At 44.8% G+C, this 18,729-nt stretch overlaps 1 protein-coding gene across 1 annotated transcript in view; it reads left to right on the top strand.

The window, feature by feature from the left end:
• The window catches only part of SRP68 (signal recognition particle 68), a 37,892-nt gene that overhangs the window by 5,588 nt on the left and 13,575 nt on the right, over positions 1-18,729 (top strand). Inside the window, exons 4-9 of the mRNA XM_054457471.2 lie at positions 3,009-3,204; positions 5,306-5,388; positions 5,659-5,768; positions 6,477-6,559; positions 9,359-9,499; positions 16,705-16,803. Of these exons, the coding sequence (XP_054313446.2) occupies positions 3,009-3,204; positions 5,306-5,388; positions 5,659-5,768; positions 6,477-6,559; positions 9,359-9,499; positions 16,705-16,803 (712 nt within the window). The remainder of the gene's footprint in view (positions 1-3,008; positions 3,205-5,305; positions 5,389-5,658; positions 5,769-6,476; positions 6,560-9,358; positions 9,500-16,704; positions 16,804-18,729) is intronic.

Here is an 18,729-nt window from a genome sequence, read left to right as displayed (position 1 = left end):
TAGACTTCATGCCAAACCTTTTAATTATCTCTGGTGACTCTTTGCAGCTCTGTGGGATGGGCATTGTTTACTATTCCTGTGTTCTAAGGCAAGGAAACTGAGGCTCAAAGAGGTTCATTAGGTTGTTCAAGAACTGCGTTGGGGCCAGGTGCGGTGGCTAACGCCTATAATCCCAGGATGTTGAGAGGCCAAGGCGGGTGGATCACCTGAGGTCAGGAGTTCAAGACCAGCCTGGCCAACATGGCAAAACCCCAACTCTACTAAAAATATAAAAATTAGCCAGCATGGTGGTGGGTGCCTGTAATCCCAGCTACTCAGGAGGCTGAGGCACAAGAATTACTTGAACCCGGGAGGCAGAGGTTGCAGTGAGCCAAGATCACACCATTGCACTTCAGCCTAGGCAACAAGAGTGACACTCCATCTCAAAAAAAAAAAAAAAAAGGAGGGGGTGGGATTCACTCTTTCAGCTTTGGAGCCCCCCTTCCTCTGTCTCTGTACAGGGAAGCTTTTTCCTTCTCCCTTCTTGCCTATTAAACTGCTTTTTAAAACCAAAAAAAAAAAACAAAAACCTGTTGGGATGGCAAATGTTGAAGTCAGTGATTAGAATCTAATTGATTATCAGGTAAGGTTTCTAGAATATAAATTTCAATGTCTGAAACTAGATGCATATATCAATATATCTTAATGAAATTGAGTGGTGTGTTTTTTTGTTTTTTTTTGTTTTTTTGAGATGGAGTCTCACTCTGTTGCCCGGGTTGGAGTGCAGTGACATGATCTCACCTCACTGCAACCTCCGCCTCCCGGGTTCAAGCTTCTCCTGCCTCAGCCTCCCGAGTAGCTAGGATTACAGGCACGTGACACCACGCCCAGCTGAGTTTTGTATTTTTAGTAGAGACAGTGTTTCACCATGTTGGCCAGGCTGGTCTTGAACTCCTGACCTCAGGTGATCCACCCGCCTCTTGCCTTCTAAAGTGCTGGGATTACAGATGTGAGCTACTGCGCCTGGCTGGTGTGTAAATTATTATAGAAGAGTCTTGTATTTCAGTGCTGAATACACCAGTGCTTGGCATTTGCTGAAGAATTTTTAGTCTGTCAAGCAACATGTAGTCAAGGCCTCCGGGTCTTCCTCACAGTTACGGGCCAAATTACGCTGCTGCCACCTTTTGTGTAAATGAAGTTTTATTGGAACCCAGCCACGCCCATTCACATAGGTATTGTTTAGAGCTGCTTTGTGCTACATCAGCAGAGTAGTTGTGACACACTAGATATAGAAGGAGAGGAGGCATGGTCCTTGAACCTCATTGACTTTCATCTTATTGAAAAATGTTGGTCAGTGCAAACCAGGGAATGCTACAGTAAAAGTGCCATGTTGTATATCATTTACTGTTCAGCATTCTGAAGCCTTGGAAAGGAGACTTGAGCTTGAAGGCTTTTGACAGGGAAGTCAGTAAGCCCACATGGAGGAGGCTTGACCTTGAAGGATTTGGGAGAGTGAAGAACATTCTGTGTTGGGGGAAGCAGCATGCCCTGGTATCCGTGCGTGCAGTCTAGGAACTGTAAAGCTCTGGACACTTGTTAGCTGCTACTCAGGCAGTGAAAAGGCTGTGAGCTTGGTGTGTACACTCAGAAAGCTAGAGCCTGGAGATCATAATAGGATGCAGCAGGATGTAGTGATTAAATCTCATGAGAACCAGTTGGGAGAAATCTGGACTCTCCCTTTTTTTTTTTTTTTTTTTTTGAGACAGGGTCTCACTGTCACCCAGGCTGGAGTGTAGCAGTGGGATCATAGCTTACTGCAGCCTTGAACTCCTCCTGTCTCACCCTCCTGAGTAGCTGGGACTATAGGCGTGTACCACCATGCCCAGCTAACTTTTCTCTTTTTTCTTTTGTAAAGAAGGGATCTTGCTGTGCTGACCAGGCTGGTTTCAAACTCCTGGCCTCAAGTGATCCTCCCACCTTGGCCTCCCAGTGTACTGGGATTACAGACATGAGCCACTACACCGAGCCTGGACTATCTTATGATAGCAAGATCCTTTACTCTGAAGAGACAAGGTTAAGCTGAAGTTTAAGACAGATTGATCAAGGCAGTAAAGAAAGATTCACCAGTATGATAATAAAGTAGTTAACGAACTTACTGAGCACTTAGTAAGTGCCAGGTTCTGGTCTAAATGTGTTATTTGTATTATTATATGGGAGAGTGGTGCGCAGAAAGGTTAATACTTTGCCCACAGTCACACAGCTAGTAAGCGGTGGCGCTGGGATTCTGTCCTGGGCTCTGGAGCCCTTGTTCATCACCACTTTAATATACTGCCTCTTTTTTTTTTTTTTTTTTTTTTTTGAGATGGAGTCTTGCCCTGTTGCCCAAACAAGAGTATAGTGGTGTGATCTCAGCTCACTGCAACCTCCGTCTCCTGGGTTCAAGAGATACTCCTGCCTCAGCCTCCCAAGTAGCTGGGATTACAGGCGCGTACCAACACACCCAGCTAATTTTTGTATTTTTAGTAGAGATGGAGTTTCACCATGTTGGCCAGGCTGATCTCGAACTCCCGACCTCAGGTGATACGCCTGGCTCGGCCTCCCAAAGTGCTGGGATTATAGGTGTGAACCACCGCACCCAGCCAATATACTGCCTCTTAAGGACTTTTCTAACTGGATTGAGATGAAGGAGGTGTTGATTCAAAGATGAGGCCAGATCGTGTGCCTAGACTGTGTCTGTTTGACAACATTCAGGAGGGGTAGGTCACGATTCTGGATTTACCGAGTTTGAGGTGGTAGAGGCTTTTCAAGGAGATGTGTCTAGTAGATGATGAGAAACCTGAGATTGAGCCCAGGTTGGGAATAGAGATACTGGTTTAGAGTCATGGCTGAGAATATCAGAAGAGTTGTTTTGAGAGCGGCAAAGGAGGGAAGAGTATAAAGAAAAGCCGAGAAGCCGAAGATTACGCCTCAGAGAATATCTGGGTCTGTTGATGGTCTTTATTGTCTCCCCACTTCTGTCTCTGGTCTAGATACTTGCTTCTGGTTCTGATGGATGCTGAAAGAGCCTGGAGCTACGCCATGCAGCTGAAACAGGAAGCCAACACTGAACCCCGAAAACGGTTTCACTTGTTATCTCGCCTACGCAAGGCCGTGAAGCATGCAGAGGAATTGGAACGCTTGTGTGAGAGCAATCGCGTGGATGCCAAGACCAAATTAGAGGCTCAGGTTAGTGCCTCAACATTCAGCTTGTTTATTGTGGAGATGAAAGACATTTTAAAAAGCTACAGTTAAACAGAACAGAGTTTCTTAGTGTTAGAAAGTGATAGGAGAGGAAAAAAACTTTCTGAACTTGCTTTTAAGAGAAGTTAGCGTGTTTTGCTTATCAGCTCTTGTTTTTTTTATCCTTTTTTTAAAATTGGGCAGTGCTTCATTCCATAAAATAGAATGAGTATTCTCAAGCTCTTGGTTTTTTATAACTAGCTGTAACTTTTTTTTTTTTTTTTTTTTTGGGACAGTCTTACTTTGTCGCCCAGGCTGGAGTACAGTGGTGCGATCTTGGCTCACTGCAACGTCCGCCTCTCAGGTTCAAGCAATTCTCCTGCCTCAGCCTCCTGAGTAGCTGGGATTACAGGCACGTGCCACCACACCTGGCTAATTTTTTTTATTTTTAGTAGAGACAGGGTTTCACTGTGTTGGCCAGGCTGGTCTCGAGTTCCTGACCTCGTGATCCGCCCACCTGCCTTGGCCTCCCAAAGTGCTGGGATTGCAAGGGTGAGCCACTGCACGTGGCCAACTAGCTGTAACTTTTTAAGAAAGGTCATGTTTTGATACATAGATGAAAGCTTACAATCTTGTACCTGGAAAGTTCACAAAGTAAGAACTTTTTTTGGAAGTGAGTTTTTTAAAAAAGAGATGGTAGATATTGCAAGGTTTTATTCAACTTCTGATGCTTATGTTATAGCTCAGAAAATGGCTGTTAAGTAAAATGCAGAAAACAAATTTCCTTCTTTTGAAGTTCTTTCCTGGGAAGTGAATGAATCATAATAAATTGCCTGTGTATCACATTTTATTGGTTAAATACGTATTTCTTTTTAAAAATCAACCTGTGATTAATATATCCATATTCTTAGGCCGGGCGCGGTGGCTCATGCCTGTAATCCCAGCACTTTGGGAGGCCGAGGTGGGCAGATCATGAGATCAGGAGATCGAGACCATCCTGGCTAACATGGTGAAACCCCGTCTCTACTAAAAATACAAAAAATTAGCTGGGCGTGGTGGCGGGCACCTGTAGTCCCAGCTACTCAGGAGGCTGAGGCAGGAGAATGGTGTGAACCCGGGAGGCGGAGCTTGCAGTGAGCTGAGATTGTGCCACTGCACTCCAGCCTGGGGGACAGAGCAAGACTCCATCTCAAAAATATATATATATGTTTGGGCTTTTTGTTTGTTTTTAGAAAGAGAGTCTCACTCTGTCCCAAGCTGGAGTGCACAGTCATGGCTCGCTGCAGCCATGAACTCCTGGGCTCATGCAGTTCTCCTGCCATGGCCTCCTGAGTAGTTGGGACTAGAGGTGCACACCACCACACCTGGCTAATTTTTTTTTTTTTTTTTTTTCTGAGACAGAGTCTCACTCTGTCGCCCAGGTTGGGATGCAGTGGTACAATCTCAGCCCATTGCAACCTCTGCCTCCCAGGTTCAAGCGATTCTTCTGCCTCAGCCTCCCAAGTAGCTGGGATTACAGGCGCCTGCCGCCATGTCCAGCTAATTTTTTTGTATTTTTATAGACAGGTTTTCGCCATGTTGGCCAGGCTGGTCCCCAACTCCTGACCTCAGGTGATCCGTTCACCTCAGCCTCCCAAAGTGTTGGGATTACAGGCATGAGCCACTGTGCCTGGCCACACCCGGGTAATTTTTTTTTAATTTTTGGTAGAGATGAGGTCTTGCTGTGTTGCCCAGGCTGATCTTGAACTCTTGAGCTCAAGCAACCCTCCTGCCTCGGCCTCCCAAATTGCTAGGATTACAGCTGTGAGCCCCCACGCCCAGCCCATATCCATGTTCTTTTTTTTTTCTTCTTTTTTAAAATTTATTTTTATTTTTAAATTTTTTTGTAGAGGCAAGGTCTTGCTATATTGCCCTGGCTTGTCTTGAACTGTGGGTTCAAGTGATCCTCCCACCTCAGCCTCCCAAAGTGCTGGGATTACAGGTGTGAGCCATTGTACCTGGCCCATATCCATATTCTTGATATCAAAGTTAGAAGCCAATAAAGGAAGATTGAGTGGGAGCACTGGTTTGCTGTTGAAGCAGTTCCTCCTCTTCCATCTCCTCACAGGCTTACACAGCTTACCTCTCAGGAATGCTACGTTTTGAACATCAAGAATGGAAAGCTGCCATTGAGGCTTTTAACAAATGCAAGTAAGTCCTATAGTCCAAAGGCTGTGGCCAGTTTTAATTATAGATAGTCAAATTTAAGCTGCAGATCAGATAATGGATTGTTTCTGTGAAAGTGAGGGTGACTTTTCTTTCCTATAAAAATGTTGATGACTCTTTCATCCTTAGAACATGCCAGTTATGGTAGTTGGTAGGAGAGCTTCAAAAGGCCATAATTTGTTTTTAGTCATTGTGTTCCCCATGAGTTTTTCTTATATACGGCTGATGTAAAACCTGGCTTTTCTTTTCTTGCAGAACTATCTATGAGAAGCTAGCCAGTGCTTTCACAGAGGAGCAGGCTGTGCTGTATAACCAACGTGTGGAAGAGATTTCACCCAACATCCGCTATTGTGCATATAATATTGGTGAGAGCAGGGATCAAGGCATTATACTCAACTTGAACATTGACAGATGGCCTACTGGGAGCTCATTTCAGAGAGCCTAGAGAGTTGATCTAACTTTGCCTCCATCATTGCCCTGAGTTTTGGTTGATGGCAAAAGCAGAACTGTTGAAGCCAGCCCTGCCCAAAATTATAGAAGACGGTTCTGCTTCTGTGTCTGTCCTGCTGTGCTGTGTACCCCCGAAGAGCAGTCTTGAATCTCCGGCTGAGTTCATTTTTTACTGTTTTAGAGCAGTTTTAGGTTCACAGCAAAACTGAGAGGAAGATACAGAGATCCATGTAACCCCACCTCCCCACATCCATAGCCTCTCCCATTAGCATCTTCCCCCACCAGAGTGGTGCATTTGTTACAATTGATGGCCCTTTATAGACACACCATAATCTCCCAAAGTCCATAGTTTACATCAGGGTTCACGCTTGATATTGTACATTCTATGGGTTTGGACAAATGTTTCATGACATGTATTTACCATTATATACCATATGGAGTATTTTCATTGCCCCAGTCAGTTTCATTCTTTATAAAAGACTTGTCTTCAGAGAACAGATCGTACTGCAGATTCACTGAAGTAGCATGTGAAGGGGGAAGAGCTCTTTAAGTCTGAGTTGAATCTAGTGATTCTCAAGAAAACAGACCAGACCCTTGAAGATTTTCCTGTCTTTCTCTCTCAGGGGACCAGTCAGCCATCAATGAACTCATGCAGATGAGATTGAGGTCTGGGGGCACTGAGGGTCTCTTGGCTGAAAAATTGGAGGTAATCTAGTATGTATATATTTGTGAAAAGTCTTTGGACAAAGTCCAGAAGGAGTAATTCATAATCCCCTAGGGATATTTGATATTAATATATGGATATTATATCTGTATTAGCAAATATCTACATTTGCTAAAAGTTTGAACAAAAAACTTTTTCTTTCTTTCTTTCTTTTCTTTTTTTTGAGATGGAGTCTCGTTCTGTCGCCCAGACTGGAGTGAGGTGGCGCGATCTTGGCTTACTGCAAGCTCCACCTCCCAGGTTCACACCATTCTCCTGCCTCAGCCTCCCGAGTAGCTGGGACTACAGGCACTCACCACCACGCCTGGCTAATTTTTTTGTATTTGTAGTACAGATGGGGTTTCACCGCGTTAGCCAGGATGGTCTCGATCTCCTGACCTCATGATCCTCCCGCCTCAGCCTCCCAAAGTGCTGGGATTACAGGCATGATCTGCTGCGCCCGGCCCAAAAATCTTTTTTCAATTAATGCTTGAAGTATTCTTTGTTTTTGTTTTTTTGTTTGTTTGTTTGTTTGTTTTTTGTTTTTTTTGAGACAGTCTTACTCTGTCGCTAAGGCTAACGGGCGGTGGCATGATCTCAGCTCACTGCAAGTGATCTGCCTGCCTCAGCCTCCCAGAGTTCTGGGATTACAGGCATGAGCCACTGTTCCCGGCCAAGTATTCAGTTGTTTAACCTCATTACATTTATTTTCTAAGCAAGTAATATAGAAAAAGCAAGAAATACAAAAGATCAGGGGAAAATATAAACCACATGGTTGCCATATTTATTTATTTATTTATTTATTTAGAGACGGAGTCTTGCTCTGTCTCCAGGCTGGAGTGCAATGGTGCAATCTCAGCTTACTGCAACCTCCACCTCCCAGGTTCAAGCGATTCCCCTGCCTCAGCCTCCCAAGTAGCTGGGATTACAGGTGCCCGCCACCATGCCTGGCTAATTTTTGTATTTTAGTAGAGACGGGGTTTCACCATGTTGGCCAGGATAGTCTCAATCTCCTAACCTCATGATCCACCTGCCTCTGCCTCCCAGAGTGCTGGGATTATAGGTGTGAGCCACTGCACCCGGCTTACTTATTATTTTTTTGAACAGCGTCTCTTTTGCCCAGGCCAGAGTGCAGTAGCTTGATCTTGACTCACTGCTGCCTTGACTTCCTGCTCTCAAGTGATCCTCCTGCCTCAGCCTCCTGAGTAGCTGGAACTACAGGTGAAGGTTACCGCTCCTAGCTAACTTTTTTTTTGTTTTTTGGTAGAGACAGAGTCGCGCTATGTTTCCCAGGCTGGTCTCATTCTTGAACTCCTGCGCTCAAGCAGTCTGTTTGCCTTAGCCTTCCAAAGTGCTGGGGTCACAGGGGATCACAGGCATGATCCACCTTACCCAGCCATACACCATCATCTTTTGATGGCTGCATGGTACTCCGTTGCATAGAAGTCTGTTTTATTTAACCATTCATTGTTCATTAAGTGGTAAATAGTATTACCATGACTATCCATGTCCTCAGATTTTGCGCACACTCTGGATTATTTCCTTAGGATAAATTCCTAAAACTGGAATTAAATGGTTTGGAAACTTGATACATACTGACAAATGTCTTTAAGTTTCTACTGATTTGCATTCCTGCTTGTAGTGTATACAGATATGCTTTTCTCCTTACATCCTTACCAAAACTTAGTGTTACTCTTTTTAACCTTCCGTTATGCCCTTTTAATATTTGAATTTCTATAACTAAAATATGTGATACCAGGGAGAAATTTAAAACAAATAGAAATTGGTGGCCAGCAGGGTGGTTCACACCTGTAATCCTGGCACTGTGGGAGGCTGAGGTGAAAGGATAACTTGAGCCCAGGAGTTCAAGACCAGCTGGGGCAACACAGTGAGACCCCACCTCTACAAAAAAAATTTTTTTCAGAGGCTGGGCACGGTGGCTCATGCCTGTAATCCCAGCACTTTGGGAGGCCAAGGTGAATGGATCACCTGAGGTCAGGAGTTCAAGACCAGTCTGACCAACATGGAGAAACCCCATCTCTACTAAAAATACAAAATTAGCTGAATGTGGTGGTGCATGCCTGTAATCCCAGCTACTTGGGAGGTGGAGGTTGCAGTAAGCTGAGCTCATGCCATTGCATTCCAGCCTGGGCAACAAGAGTGAACTCCATCTCAAAAAAAAAGAAAATTTTTTTTTTTTCTTAAATTAGCCAGGCATGGTGACACATAACTGTAGTCCTAGCTACTCGAGAGGCTGAGGCAAAAGGATCACTTGAGCCCAGGAGTTGGAGGTTGCACTAAGCTGTCACTGAGCCACTGCACTCCAGCCTGGGCAACAGAGCAAGACCCTGTCTATTAAAAAAATTAAAGAGGCCAGGCACAGTGTCTCATGCTTGTAATCCAGCACTTTGGGAGGCCGAGGCAAGTGAATCACTTGAGGCCAGGAGTTTGAGACCAGTCTGGCCAATGTGGCGAAACCCCATCTCTACTAAAAATACAAAAATCAGTTGGGCGTGGTGGCATGTGCCTGTAGTTATAGCTTCTCAGGAGGCTAAGGCACGAGAATTCCTTGAACCTGGGACAGAGAGGTTGCAGTGAGCCTAGATAGCGCCACTGCACTCCAGCCTGGGTGACAGAGCAAGACTGTCTCCAAAAAAATGAAAGAAATTGGTATATACTCTACTTTCTATGGGGTATAATATATTGGTTATACAAAGAGACAAATGATAGATTCCACTTATTTTCACCTCCATCACTCATATCTCCAGTTAAAGCTTTAACTTTTTTAAACTACTTTTTCAGGCTTTGATCACTCAGACTCGAGCCAAACAGGCAGCTACCATGAGTGAAGTGGAGTGGAGAGGGAGAACGGTTCCAGTGAAGATTGACAAAGTGCGCATTTTCTTATTGGGACTGGCTGATAACGAAGCAGCTATTGTCCAGGTGAGGAGGAAGAACTTACTATGCTGTCTTCTGTATGTGTCTGAAGGTTGTCCTGTGTGTTTAAGATGTAGTGGCTCGTTGGTATTCAGTTCTCACAAAACAAACTTTTAATGCTGTTTTGGATTTGGTAAGTATGGAGATGTGCCTTATTGAATAAAACTATTTTGAAAACTGAGTTTATAGAGGAATTCTTAATGTTTAGAGGGCAAAGAAATTGACAGCAACAGTCATCAACATAAAAATGGGAGGCATTAGAGGCTGGCTTAAAGTAAGGGGTCACATTTGGCCCAGCAGGTGGTGCAGCAGCTTAAATATTATGTCTCTGAAGTCTCTCTAACATGTTGTCGTAACCTCCTAGCCCTAAAGGGTTCACCTCTTAGTCCTGGGGCTTTGCAGGATAGCCTGGTTAAACCAGAATGTCTTGTTTTTTGTGCGGTGTACATGTAATATTCACGCAAAGCTGTATCACTTGATACTGCCTACTGACATAGTTACCTGTTTGTGGGTGCGAACAACCAAATGCATCCTAAAAGATAAGACATCCTGGTGACCTTTGTATGACATAGACAGTGATGGGGGCACTTTTTAGAGCTGCTTTTCCACGTGAGTTAAAGGACATCTTTAAAAAAAACAGGCTGCTGACAGTCTACTGCCTCATCAGGGAACAGTGGCATTTCCGAAGACCTCACAGTTATCTTTTGCATCCTGAATAATTTGTGTATGGGTTGGGGGGGTGGTGTTTTGTTAATGTGTTGAGGAATTGGCTTAAGCATCTAAATTTTTCAGCAACTTGCTCCAGAATGGCTACTATGGGTTGGAGGCAGCCTTCAACAGCTGAAGAGTTGATGTGTGTCCTTGTCTGTGTTTCGTATTGCCTGTCTCATATCCCTTTTATTTGCTTAAAGGATAGAAGACTAAAACAGTACTAGAAAGTTAATTTTTCCTTAAACTGAAAGGCTAAGGAACTTTTTTTGAGAACGTTCTATTGACACTGTTGTATGGTGCTACCTCCACTGGACAAGGGCTCCGGTAGCAACTATTTAGATTATGTGATTGGGTTAGTGCTTTGGTTTTAAAGTGATCAGTGCTGGAAGAAAGAAACTACTTCAGTCCTCAGTTCAGTGCCAGACAGCGGAGACAGTGAGGCAGGAATTCTGACTTGAAGAGGAGTTGGGGGAGAGAGATCCATAGGGGCAAGTTAAATGAGGGCTCTTTCAGAGTGGGGCTACAGACACGTACCAAATAAAGAACAGGAAAAGCTAGCATTTATTAAGTAATTTTGAAAAGTTACTGCTGGCACGGTGGCTCATGGCTATAATCCTAGTGCTTTGAGAGGCGGAGACAGGCAGATCACTTGAGCTCAGGAGTTAGAGACCAGCCTGGGCATCATGGTGAAACCCCATCTCTACAAAAAAAAAAATACCAAAAAATTTAGCTGGGCGTGGTGGCGTGCGCCTGTAGTCCCAGCTACTCGGAGGCTGAGGCAAGAGGATCACTTGAGCTTGGGAGCTTGAGGCTGCAGTGAGCTGAAATCACACCACTATGCTGCAGCCTGGGTAACTGTGCAACTCTGTCTCCAAAAAAAAAAGAAGAAAAAGGAAAAAAAAAGCTAATAACTTAAAGTTTAAATACACTTTTTTTTTTTTTTTTTTTTAAAGGCAGAGTCTCACTCTGTCACCCAGGCTGGAGTGCAGCGGTGCATTCTCTGCTCACTGCAAGCTCCGCCTCCCAGGTTCACGCCATTCTCCTGCCTCAGCCTCCAGAGTAGCTGGAACTACAGGCGCCCACCACCACACCCGGCTAATTTTTGTATTTTTAGTAGAGACGGGGTTTCACCATGTTAGCCAGGATGGTGTCAAACTCCTGACCTTGTGATCCGCCTGCCTCAGCCTCCCAAAGTGCTGGAATTACACGCGTCAGCCACTGCACTGGGCCCACATGATGTTTTAAGAAGATCAGCCTGGAAGGGGTGGGAGGGAGTGAGAGATAAAAGACTACACATTGGGTACAGTATACACTGCTTGGGTGACAGGTGCACCAGAGTCTCAGAAATCACCATAGAAGAACTTATCCATGTAACCAGAAACCACCTGTTCCCCCAAAACTATTGAAATTTAATTTAATTTAATTTTTAAAAGATCAGCCTAGGCCGGGTGCGGTGGCTCACGCCTGTAATTCCAGCACTTTGGGAGGCCAAGGCTGGTGGATCACCTGAGATCAGGAGTTCGAAACGAGACCAGCCTGGCCAACATGGTGAAACCCCATGTCTACTAAAAGTACAAAAAAAAAATTAGCAGGGCGTGGTGGTAGACATCTGTAATCCCAGCTACTCGGGAGGCTGAGGCAGGAGAATCACTTAAACCCGGGAGGCGGAGGTTGCAGTGAGCCGAGATCGCGCCATTGCACTCCAGCCTGGGGGATAGGAGCGGGACTTGACTCAAAAAAAAAAAAAAAAAAATCAGCCTATTGCCTCACTTTCCATATACCTTCATTGATATGACGTCATACTGAAAGGAAAGCACTGTTTCATTTTAATGTTTTTTATATTCGTGAGAGTTCTTATGTTTTTTTTTTCCCTTGTTGGAATTATACTAAGATACAGTTTTGTATCCTGTTTTTATTAACGTGTTGTGCAGTGGTGCGATCTCAGCTCACTGCAACCTCCATGTCCCGGGTTCAAGTGATTCTCCTGCCTCAGCCTCCCAAGTAGCTGGGATTACAGGTGCATACCACCGTGCCCAACTAATTTTTTGTATTTTTAGTAGGTCTCGAACTCCTGACCTCAGGCAATCCACCCGCCTCGGCCTCCCAAAGTGCTGGGATTACAGGCGTGAGCCACAGCGTCCAGCTCAGGCTCAGTGATTCTTATCCTCAAGTTATGGTTAATATTTTAATATTTGAGTGGAAGAGAGACCATTTATCTTTTTCTTAAAAAAATGTATATATGTATATTTATATATTTATGTATATTCTCAAGTGAGATTTGTTTCCTTCTTTACCAGATTTCCGTGTGTTTTTTTCCTAAGCCTCACTGGGCTGGGTAAGGTTTGATTCTTGTCCCCATAGTAGGGGTGTGGTTGGGAATGTGGTCAGACTTGCCTTGTGTGTCTCTTAGTCATACTACCACCTTCCAGCAATTTCCATAGACAAGTGAAAACAATCTGAGAATGTGCTTTTTAAAGCGGGAGGTCTGTACCTCAGGACACACTGCAGCTCAGTTTCCTCCATACCAGTCAGTTTTGAAACTGAGCCTGACGAGAGAACCTGAGACTGCAGAAAAGCCCATTCTGAAGGTTTCAAGTTTTGTAAAAGCTGACCTAGGATTGATTGATTCATTTGGACTAATCAGTAACATATTACTTCTGGGCTTAAGATTTCTCACTGTCATAGGCACACCTGGGAAAAGGTCTAGTCAGACCACAAATTTTTGTGCAGGGAGTTTGCCACTTATGTTTAAGAGCACGTTCTGGTTGGTCCAGTGGCTGGCGGAGAAGGTCGGTGTACAGGTGGCCAGGAATCCTGCCTCTGCGTGTTGAGGAGTTTCTTATTCCACTGTCCTTTCAGGAATCATCTTAGCCTCGAATATAGATTTATAGAATAAAAGTGTAAATAGCAAAATATATTGAAGGCTTCCTATTTGGAGACATTTTGCCCTGCCCAGGGAGAATCATGAGAGCTTCTCCTTCAGAGATTAGTGGTCTGAGTCATTGCAGTGTGGGCGTCATAAGAAAAACACAACTGACTTAAGTCCTGCCCTTCAAATCGACTTTTTCCTTCATTGCTTTTTAAGATGTTTGTAAAATTCCCAGTGGGAACTTAGAGCTTTGTGGGAGCAGTGGGGAGGTTTGCTGGTTTTAGCACCTCAATGCAGAGAGTTAGTTAAAGGGAGCAGAGGTGATACGTGGCAGTCAAGAGGTTTTAAACTTGAACTGTACCCTACCGACAGGAAAAGAGGCAAATCCTGTGTAGCTGGTGAGACGAAGTTCGCTCTTCTTGAACGCCCGTTGCTCCAACCACTTAACCCCACTTGTCTGAGGAGGGTGTTGGTGGCATGTTTGTTGGATTGCATGGAATTAAAACGGGCGCTGTAGCTCTTCCTTTCTGCTGAGAGTGTGGCTGTGGTATATGTGTGTTTCTTTTTCTTTTTCTTTTTTTTTTTTTTTTTTTGAGACAGGGTCTCACCCTGTCACCCAGGCCAGAGTGCAGTGGCACGACCTCAGCTCACTGCAACCTCCACCTCCTGGTCTCAGTTGGTCCTCCCACCTTTGCCTCCTGGAATAGCTGGGACCACAGGCATGCACCACCACACCTGGCTAATTTTTTTTGCATTTTTTGTAGACATGGGGTTTTGTCATGTTGCCCAGGCTGGTCTCAAACTCCTGGACTCAAGTGATCTGCCCACCTCTGCCTCCCAAAGTATTGGGATTACAGGCGTGAGCCGCTGCATCTGATGCCATGTGTGTTTCTTAAGTAGTGGTGCCAAGTCCATTCACATGTCTTTTTTTTTTTTTTTTTTTTTTAAGTTCTGGGATACATGTGCAGAACATGCAGGTTTGTTATATAGGTATACATGTGTGTGCCATGGTGGTTTGCTGCACCTATCAACCCATCATCTAGGGATTTTTTTTTTTTTTTTTTTTTTTTTTTTTGAGATGGAGTCTCTCTCTGTTGCCTAGGCTGGAGTGCAGTGGCGCGGTCTCGGCTCACTGAAAGCTCCGCCTCCCGCATTCACGCCATTCTTCTGCCTCAGCCTCCCTAGTAGCTGGGACTACAGGTGCCTGCCAGCATGCCCAGCTAATTTTTTTTTTTTTTTTTGAGACGGAGTCTCACTCTTTCTCCCAGGCCGGACTGCAGAGGCGCTATCTTGGCTCACTGCAAGCTCCACCACCCGGGTTCACGCCATTCTCCGGCCTCAGCCTCCCGAGTAGCTGGGACTACAGGCGCCTGCCACAGCGCCTGGCTAATTTTTTGTGTTTTTAGTAGAGACGGGGTTTCACCATGTTAGCCAGGATGGTCTCGATCTCCTGACCTTGTGATCCGCTCGCCTCGGCCTCCCAAAGTCCTGGGATTACAGGTGTGAGCCACCGCGCCCGGCCAATTTTTTGTATTTTTAGGAGAGACGGGGTTTCATCGTGTTAGCCAGGATGGTCTCGATCTCCTGACCTCGTGATCCTCCCACCTCAGCCTCCCAAAGTGCTGGGATTACAGGCGTGAGCCACCACGCCCAGCCCATCATCTAGGTTTTAAGCCCTGCGTGCATTAGGTATTTGTCCTAATACTCTCCCTCCCCTTGCCTCCCACCCCCTGCCATTCACATGTCTTACTCGAGTTTTTAAGCACTCTAGATTTGTGTATCTTATTCCAATTGCTGAGTATTATATGGCGACACCATTCCACAGATTTGTACTTTGAAAAATTAGGCCAGTAAGGTTGATGAAGTGATTCTAAAGAATCTTGCCAACCTGGGGTCGGCCAACGATATTCTATAAAGCATGTGCTCCAGTGCTGCACTGTCCAGTGCAGTAGCCACTCAACGCGTGGTTATTGAAATTTAAATTAATAAAACTTCCAGCCAGGTGCTGTGGCTCGTGCCTGTAACCCCAGCACTTTGGGAGGCCAAGGCAGGTGGATCACCTGAGGTCAGGAGTTCGAGACCAGCCTGGCCAACATGGTGAAATAGCCAGGCGTGGTGGCGGGCACCTGTAGTCCCAGCTACTCCGGAGGCTAAGGCAGGAGAATCTCATGAACCCAGGAGGCGGTGGTTACAGTGAGATGAGATCATGGCACTATACTCCAGCCTGGGCAACAGAGCAAGACTCTGTATCAAAAACATAAAATAATAAAAGATAAATTAATAAAACTTCCAAGTGCTCAGGTGTGCATTGGACAGTGCACGTAGAGGACATTGCCCGTGGCAGAGAGTTCTGTTGGATGGTGCTGTTCTGGTGGTTCCAGGAATGAATGGTGGCCGTGTTTGCTTTACTAGATTTATAGCATGAATGAGCCCCAGTTCGTTCCCAAGTTAGTGAACAACAGGAAAGTCAAGTAACTTATAAGTGGAAAAGTATGTTTGATTTATATTGGGTAAGTTACAAGGAAGATTTTTTTTTCACACTGGAGACTAAGAAAAGAGAAGAAACAGATTCTTAAGAGAACTTTTAAGAAAAGCTTTCTGAAGAAAAAAGGTTTTTCTTTAAGCCCCTGTCCCCCCAGCCATCTCTTAAAGGGGTGGGCAGTACTGGGTTTTCGTTTGAGCTTTCTTAGAGGTCAGTTGAATATTAAGACATTTTTTCAGATTGAGTGTTAATTTCTATGGGAAGTCAAATATCATAATGGAATGTTGATGTTTTAATTTCACAGTGGGTCTGCCAGTCACACAGGTTCATCTCCTTTCTGCCTTTTATCCATTTCTATCTGCTCGGTCAGATTCTTTGGGATGATAATGTGGCTTGGCAGGTATTCAGTTAGTGAATCACTTTCTCACTTACCCTAGCTGTGTAGCAGACAGGTGATGCCCAGTACTTGTGCAAAGACTGTCATCTCATGCGTGTCAACCTTGTCTGTCCTAAAAATTCTTCTCAGAGTAGTCATGTGGAATATCTGAGTGCAGCATGTCTGTGGCAAAAAGAACTTAGTGTGATATTTAGGAGAACTGTCTTTTTGGTGGGTATTGATTAGTCATTTTTATTATTTGCTTGTACCTAAAAGAAACAATCTTTGAGTTGGGTTACATTTGTAAAAGGTAATTGTGTTGGCATACAGTAGAGCTTGACGGTTTGTTCTGGAAGGAAAAGATAAAGAAAGTTCTGGTGTGCTGTGCTTCAGTGTAGAGTGCCCCACGTCCAGTCTGTAAGGCCCCTCAAGGGGTGCCAGGTCCTGAGCAGAGGGCGAAGCGCTGCAGGGAAGAAGCAGGAAGCTGTGCTGGGAAGAGACGTAAAGCCTTTGCTAATAAGATCAGTTATGCAGACAGCTTTTTCAGCATGTTTACTTTTAAAAATATAACTCCCCTTTCCATATGAATAATGACTAAGGCTATAAGAAACCATCATATGGTAGAGAACAGTAACAATTAAAATGATGTCTGATGTGGAGCGCGTGAGCGAGTGTGTGGTCGGGGGACTCCAAGTGCGATTTTGCTCTCCTCCCATTAGATGACTATGGTTTGCTCAAAGGAAAGTCTCTTACTTTGATCTGCCCTTGTTTAGGCTGAAAGCGAAGAAACTAAGGAGCGCCTGTTTGAATCAATGCTCAGCGAGTGTCGGGACGCCATCCAGGTGGTTCGGGAGGAGCTCAAGCCAGATCAGGTAGGACCCTCAGCCGAGGCCTGGCCCTTGCTCTGGGCGGAAGTCCAGGTCAGCTTGTGTCCCCTTCTCAGGTGGACCCCAGTGCTCTGAATGCACTGCTCTCTTGGCCACTGTTTCGTTTTTGTTTTTTTGAGGTGAGGTCGTCAGGGAGCAAACAAGGGCCTCTGGGCTCCATCACACTGAGAAATTAATTTCTCCCTCCCCTGTTCCTCCTAATGGTTTCCTGTATGGCCTGTGAAGCCTGTGGCCTCAAATTCTGTCTCCAGGTGGACTTGTCTAGTGCCTCCTTTTTCTGAAAACACTATCCCTGTGATTCATTCAGGCAGCTAGGCTGAAAACCTCACATCTATTTGTCTCTTTTGTCCCTGTCACCGAGCCCACTTTCTTCTCCCTTTGCGGGGCCTCTTGCCTATTGTTGATTCGCCTGTTTCTATTAGCCTTTTCTCTTGTGCCTAGGCAACCGCAAAGGTCTCCTAATTGCTTCTTCTGGCTTGGTCTCAGTTCCCTTCTCCAGGCCTTTCTTTCGCGAAGTACAAATGGAATCTTTCTAAATCTAGTTTCCCTGTCTAATTTTAAAAAGCCCAGTGATTTCCTCTAGGGAGTGAGCAATGGCCTCCAAACTTTTATGCTGATAAACCCCATAGGCAGCATTGAGCCTGCACCACTGATGCATTTATTTATGAATTATATACCTTATTATTTGACTAATTTGTCATATATAAACTGCATTAAAATAAGGGCTTTTTTGAATGAGATAAATAGAAATAGAAATTCTAATTTTCTTTTCATACCCAGACTCCCTGGGTTTTATGTGCCCTACTTAGAGACCACTGGCCTCTCAGTTCAGACTTGAGCTGGTGTACAAGCCTTCCCTAGTCTGTTCCCAGACTTGTACTTCACTGCATCCTTCTGAGTCCTCTGCCTCAAGCTGTTCCACTTACTGGCATCTCAGTAACGCCTTTCCCACCCCATGTGTTACACTGTTCTCATTCCCCTCCCTCCTCACACTTGGGTAGTCTTTCCTGCCTCTCTTCACCTGTCCAAACCCCATCTGTTTTCAAGGTCCAGCTCATAGCTTACCATTTCTGAAAAGCATATGCCTGCACCATCCTAGCCCACAGAGATCTCTGCAGTTTCGAAATATCTGACACTTGCAGCTATAAGTTTTGATAGTTAATTATTACCTCTTCAGAAAAACTTATTTTTATTGTGGTAAAAAACGTTAAACATAAAACCTTAACCATTTTTAAGTGTACGGTTCAGTGGTAATTAAATACATTCATAATGTACAACCATCACCACCAGTCCATCTCCAGAACTCTCTGCATTTTGTAAAACTGAAACGCTGAACCCATTAACTTCGTTAACAATAACTTCGTTGCCTAGCAACTATTTTTTTTCAGCATCTGCCACAAAGCCTTGAGTATAAACTTTGTTTTGAATCACTGCTTTCTCTAAGGAGTCGCCTGCTTCCTTGCCCCGTTAGGCTGCCTTTATGTATTGTGCTTCCCTTCATCGACTTAACAGAGGTGCCTACAGAGTCCCAGCCCCTGTCACTGTCATTCACCTTGAATGCATAGCAGTTGGGAGACACCTCATAGAATGTAAGGAATGTGATGCGGCAAAGGCGCATTCATTTCCTGTTGCTGCAATCGTATTACCACAAACTTAATGGTTTAAGATGATACAAATGTATTATCTTATGCTTCTAGAGGTCAGAAATCTAGTGGGTTCACAGGGCTGTGTTCCTTTAGAAACGCTAGGGGAATCCTTTTCCAGTATTCCCAAGAATGCATCTCCTGGCTTCTAGCGGCTCCCTGTAGTCCTTGGCGGGTGGCTCTCCGTTTGTGCTTCAAAGCGATCAGCTCCTCTCCCCTCTGCTTCCATTCCTTCATCTTCTCCATCTCTCACCCATCTGCCTCCCTC

Source organism: Pongo pygmaeus, chromosome 19, assembly GCF_028885625.2.
Source record: "Pongo pygmaeus isolate AG05252 chromosome 19, NHGRI_mPonPyg2-v2.0_pri, whole genome shotgun sequence".
Lineage (NCBI taxonomy): Eukaryota > Metazoa > Chordata > Mammalia > Primates > Hominidae > Pongo > Pongo pygmaeus.
Note: the sequence above shows the minus strand (reverse complement) of the source record. Positions and strands in the feature narration are given on the sequence as shown.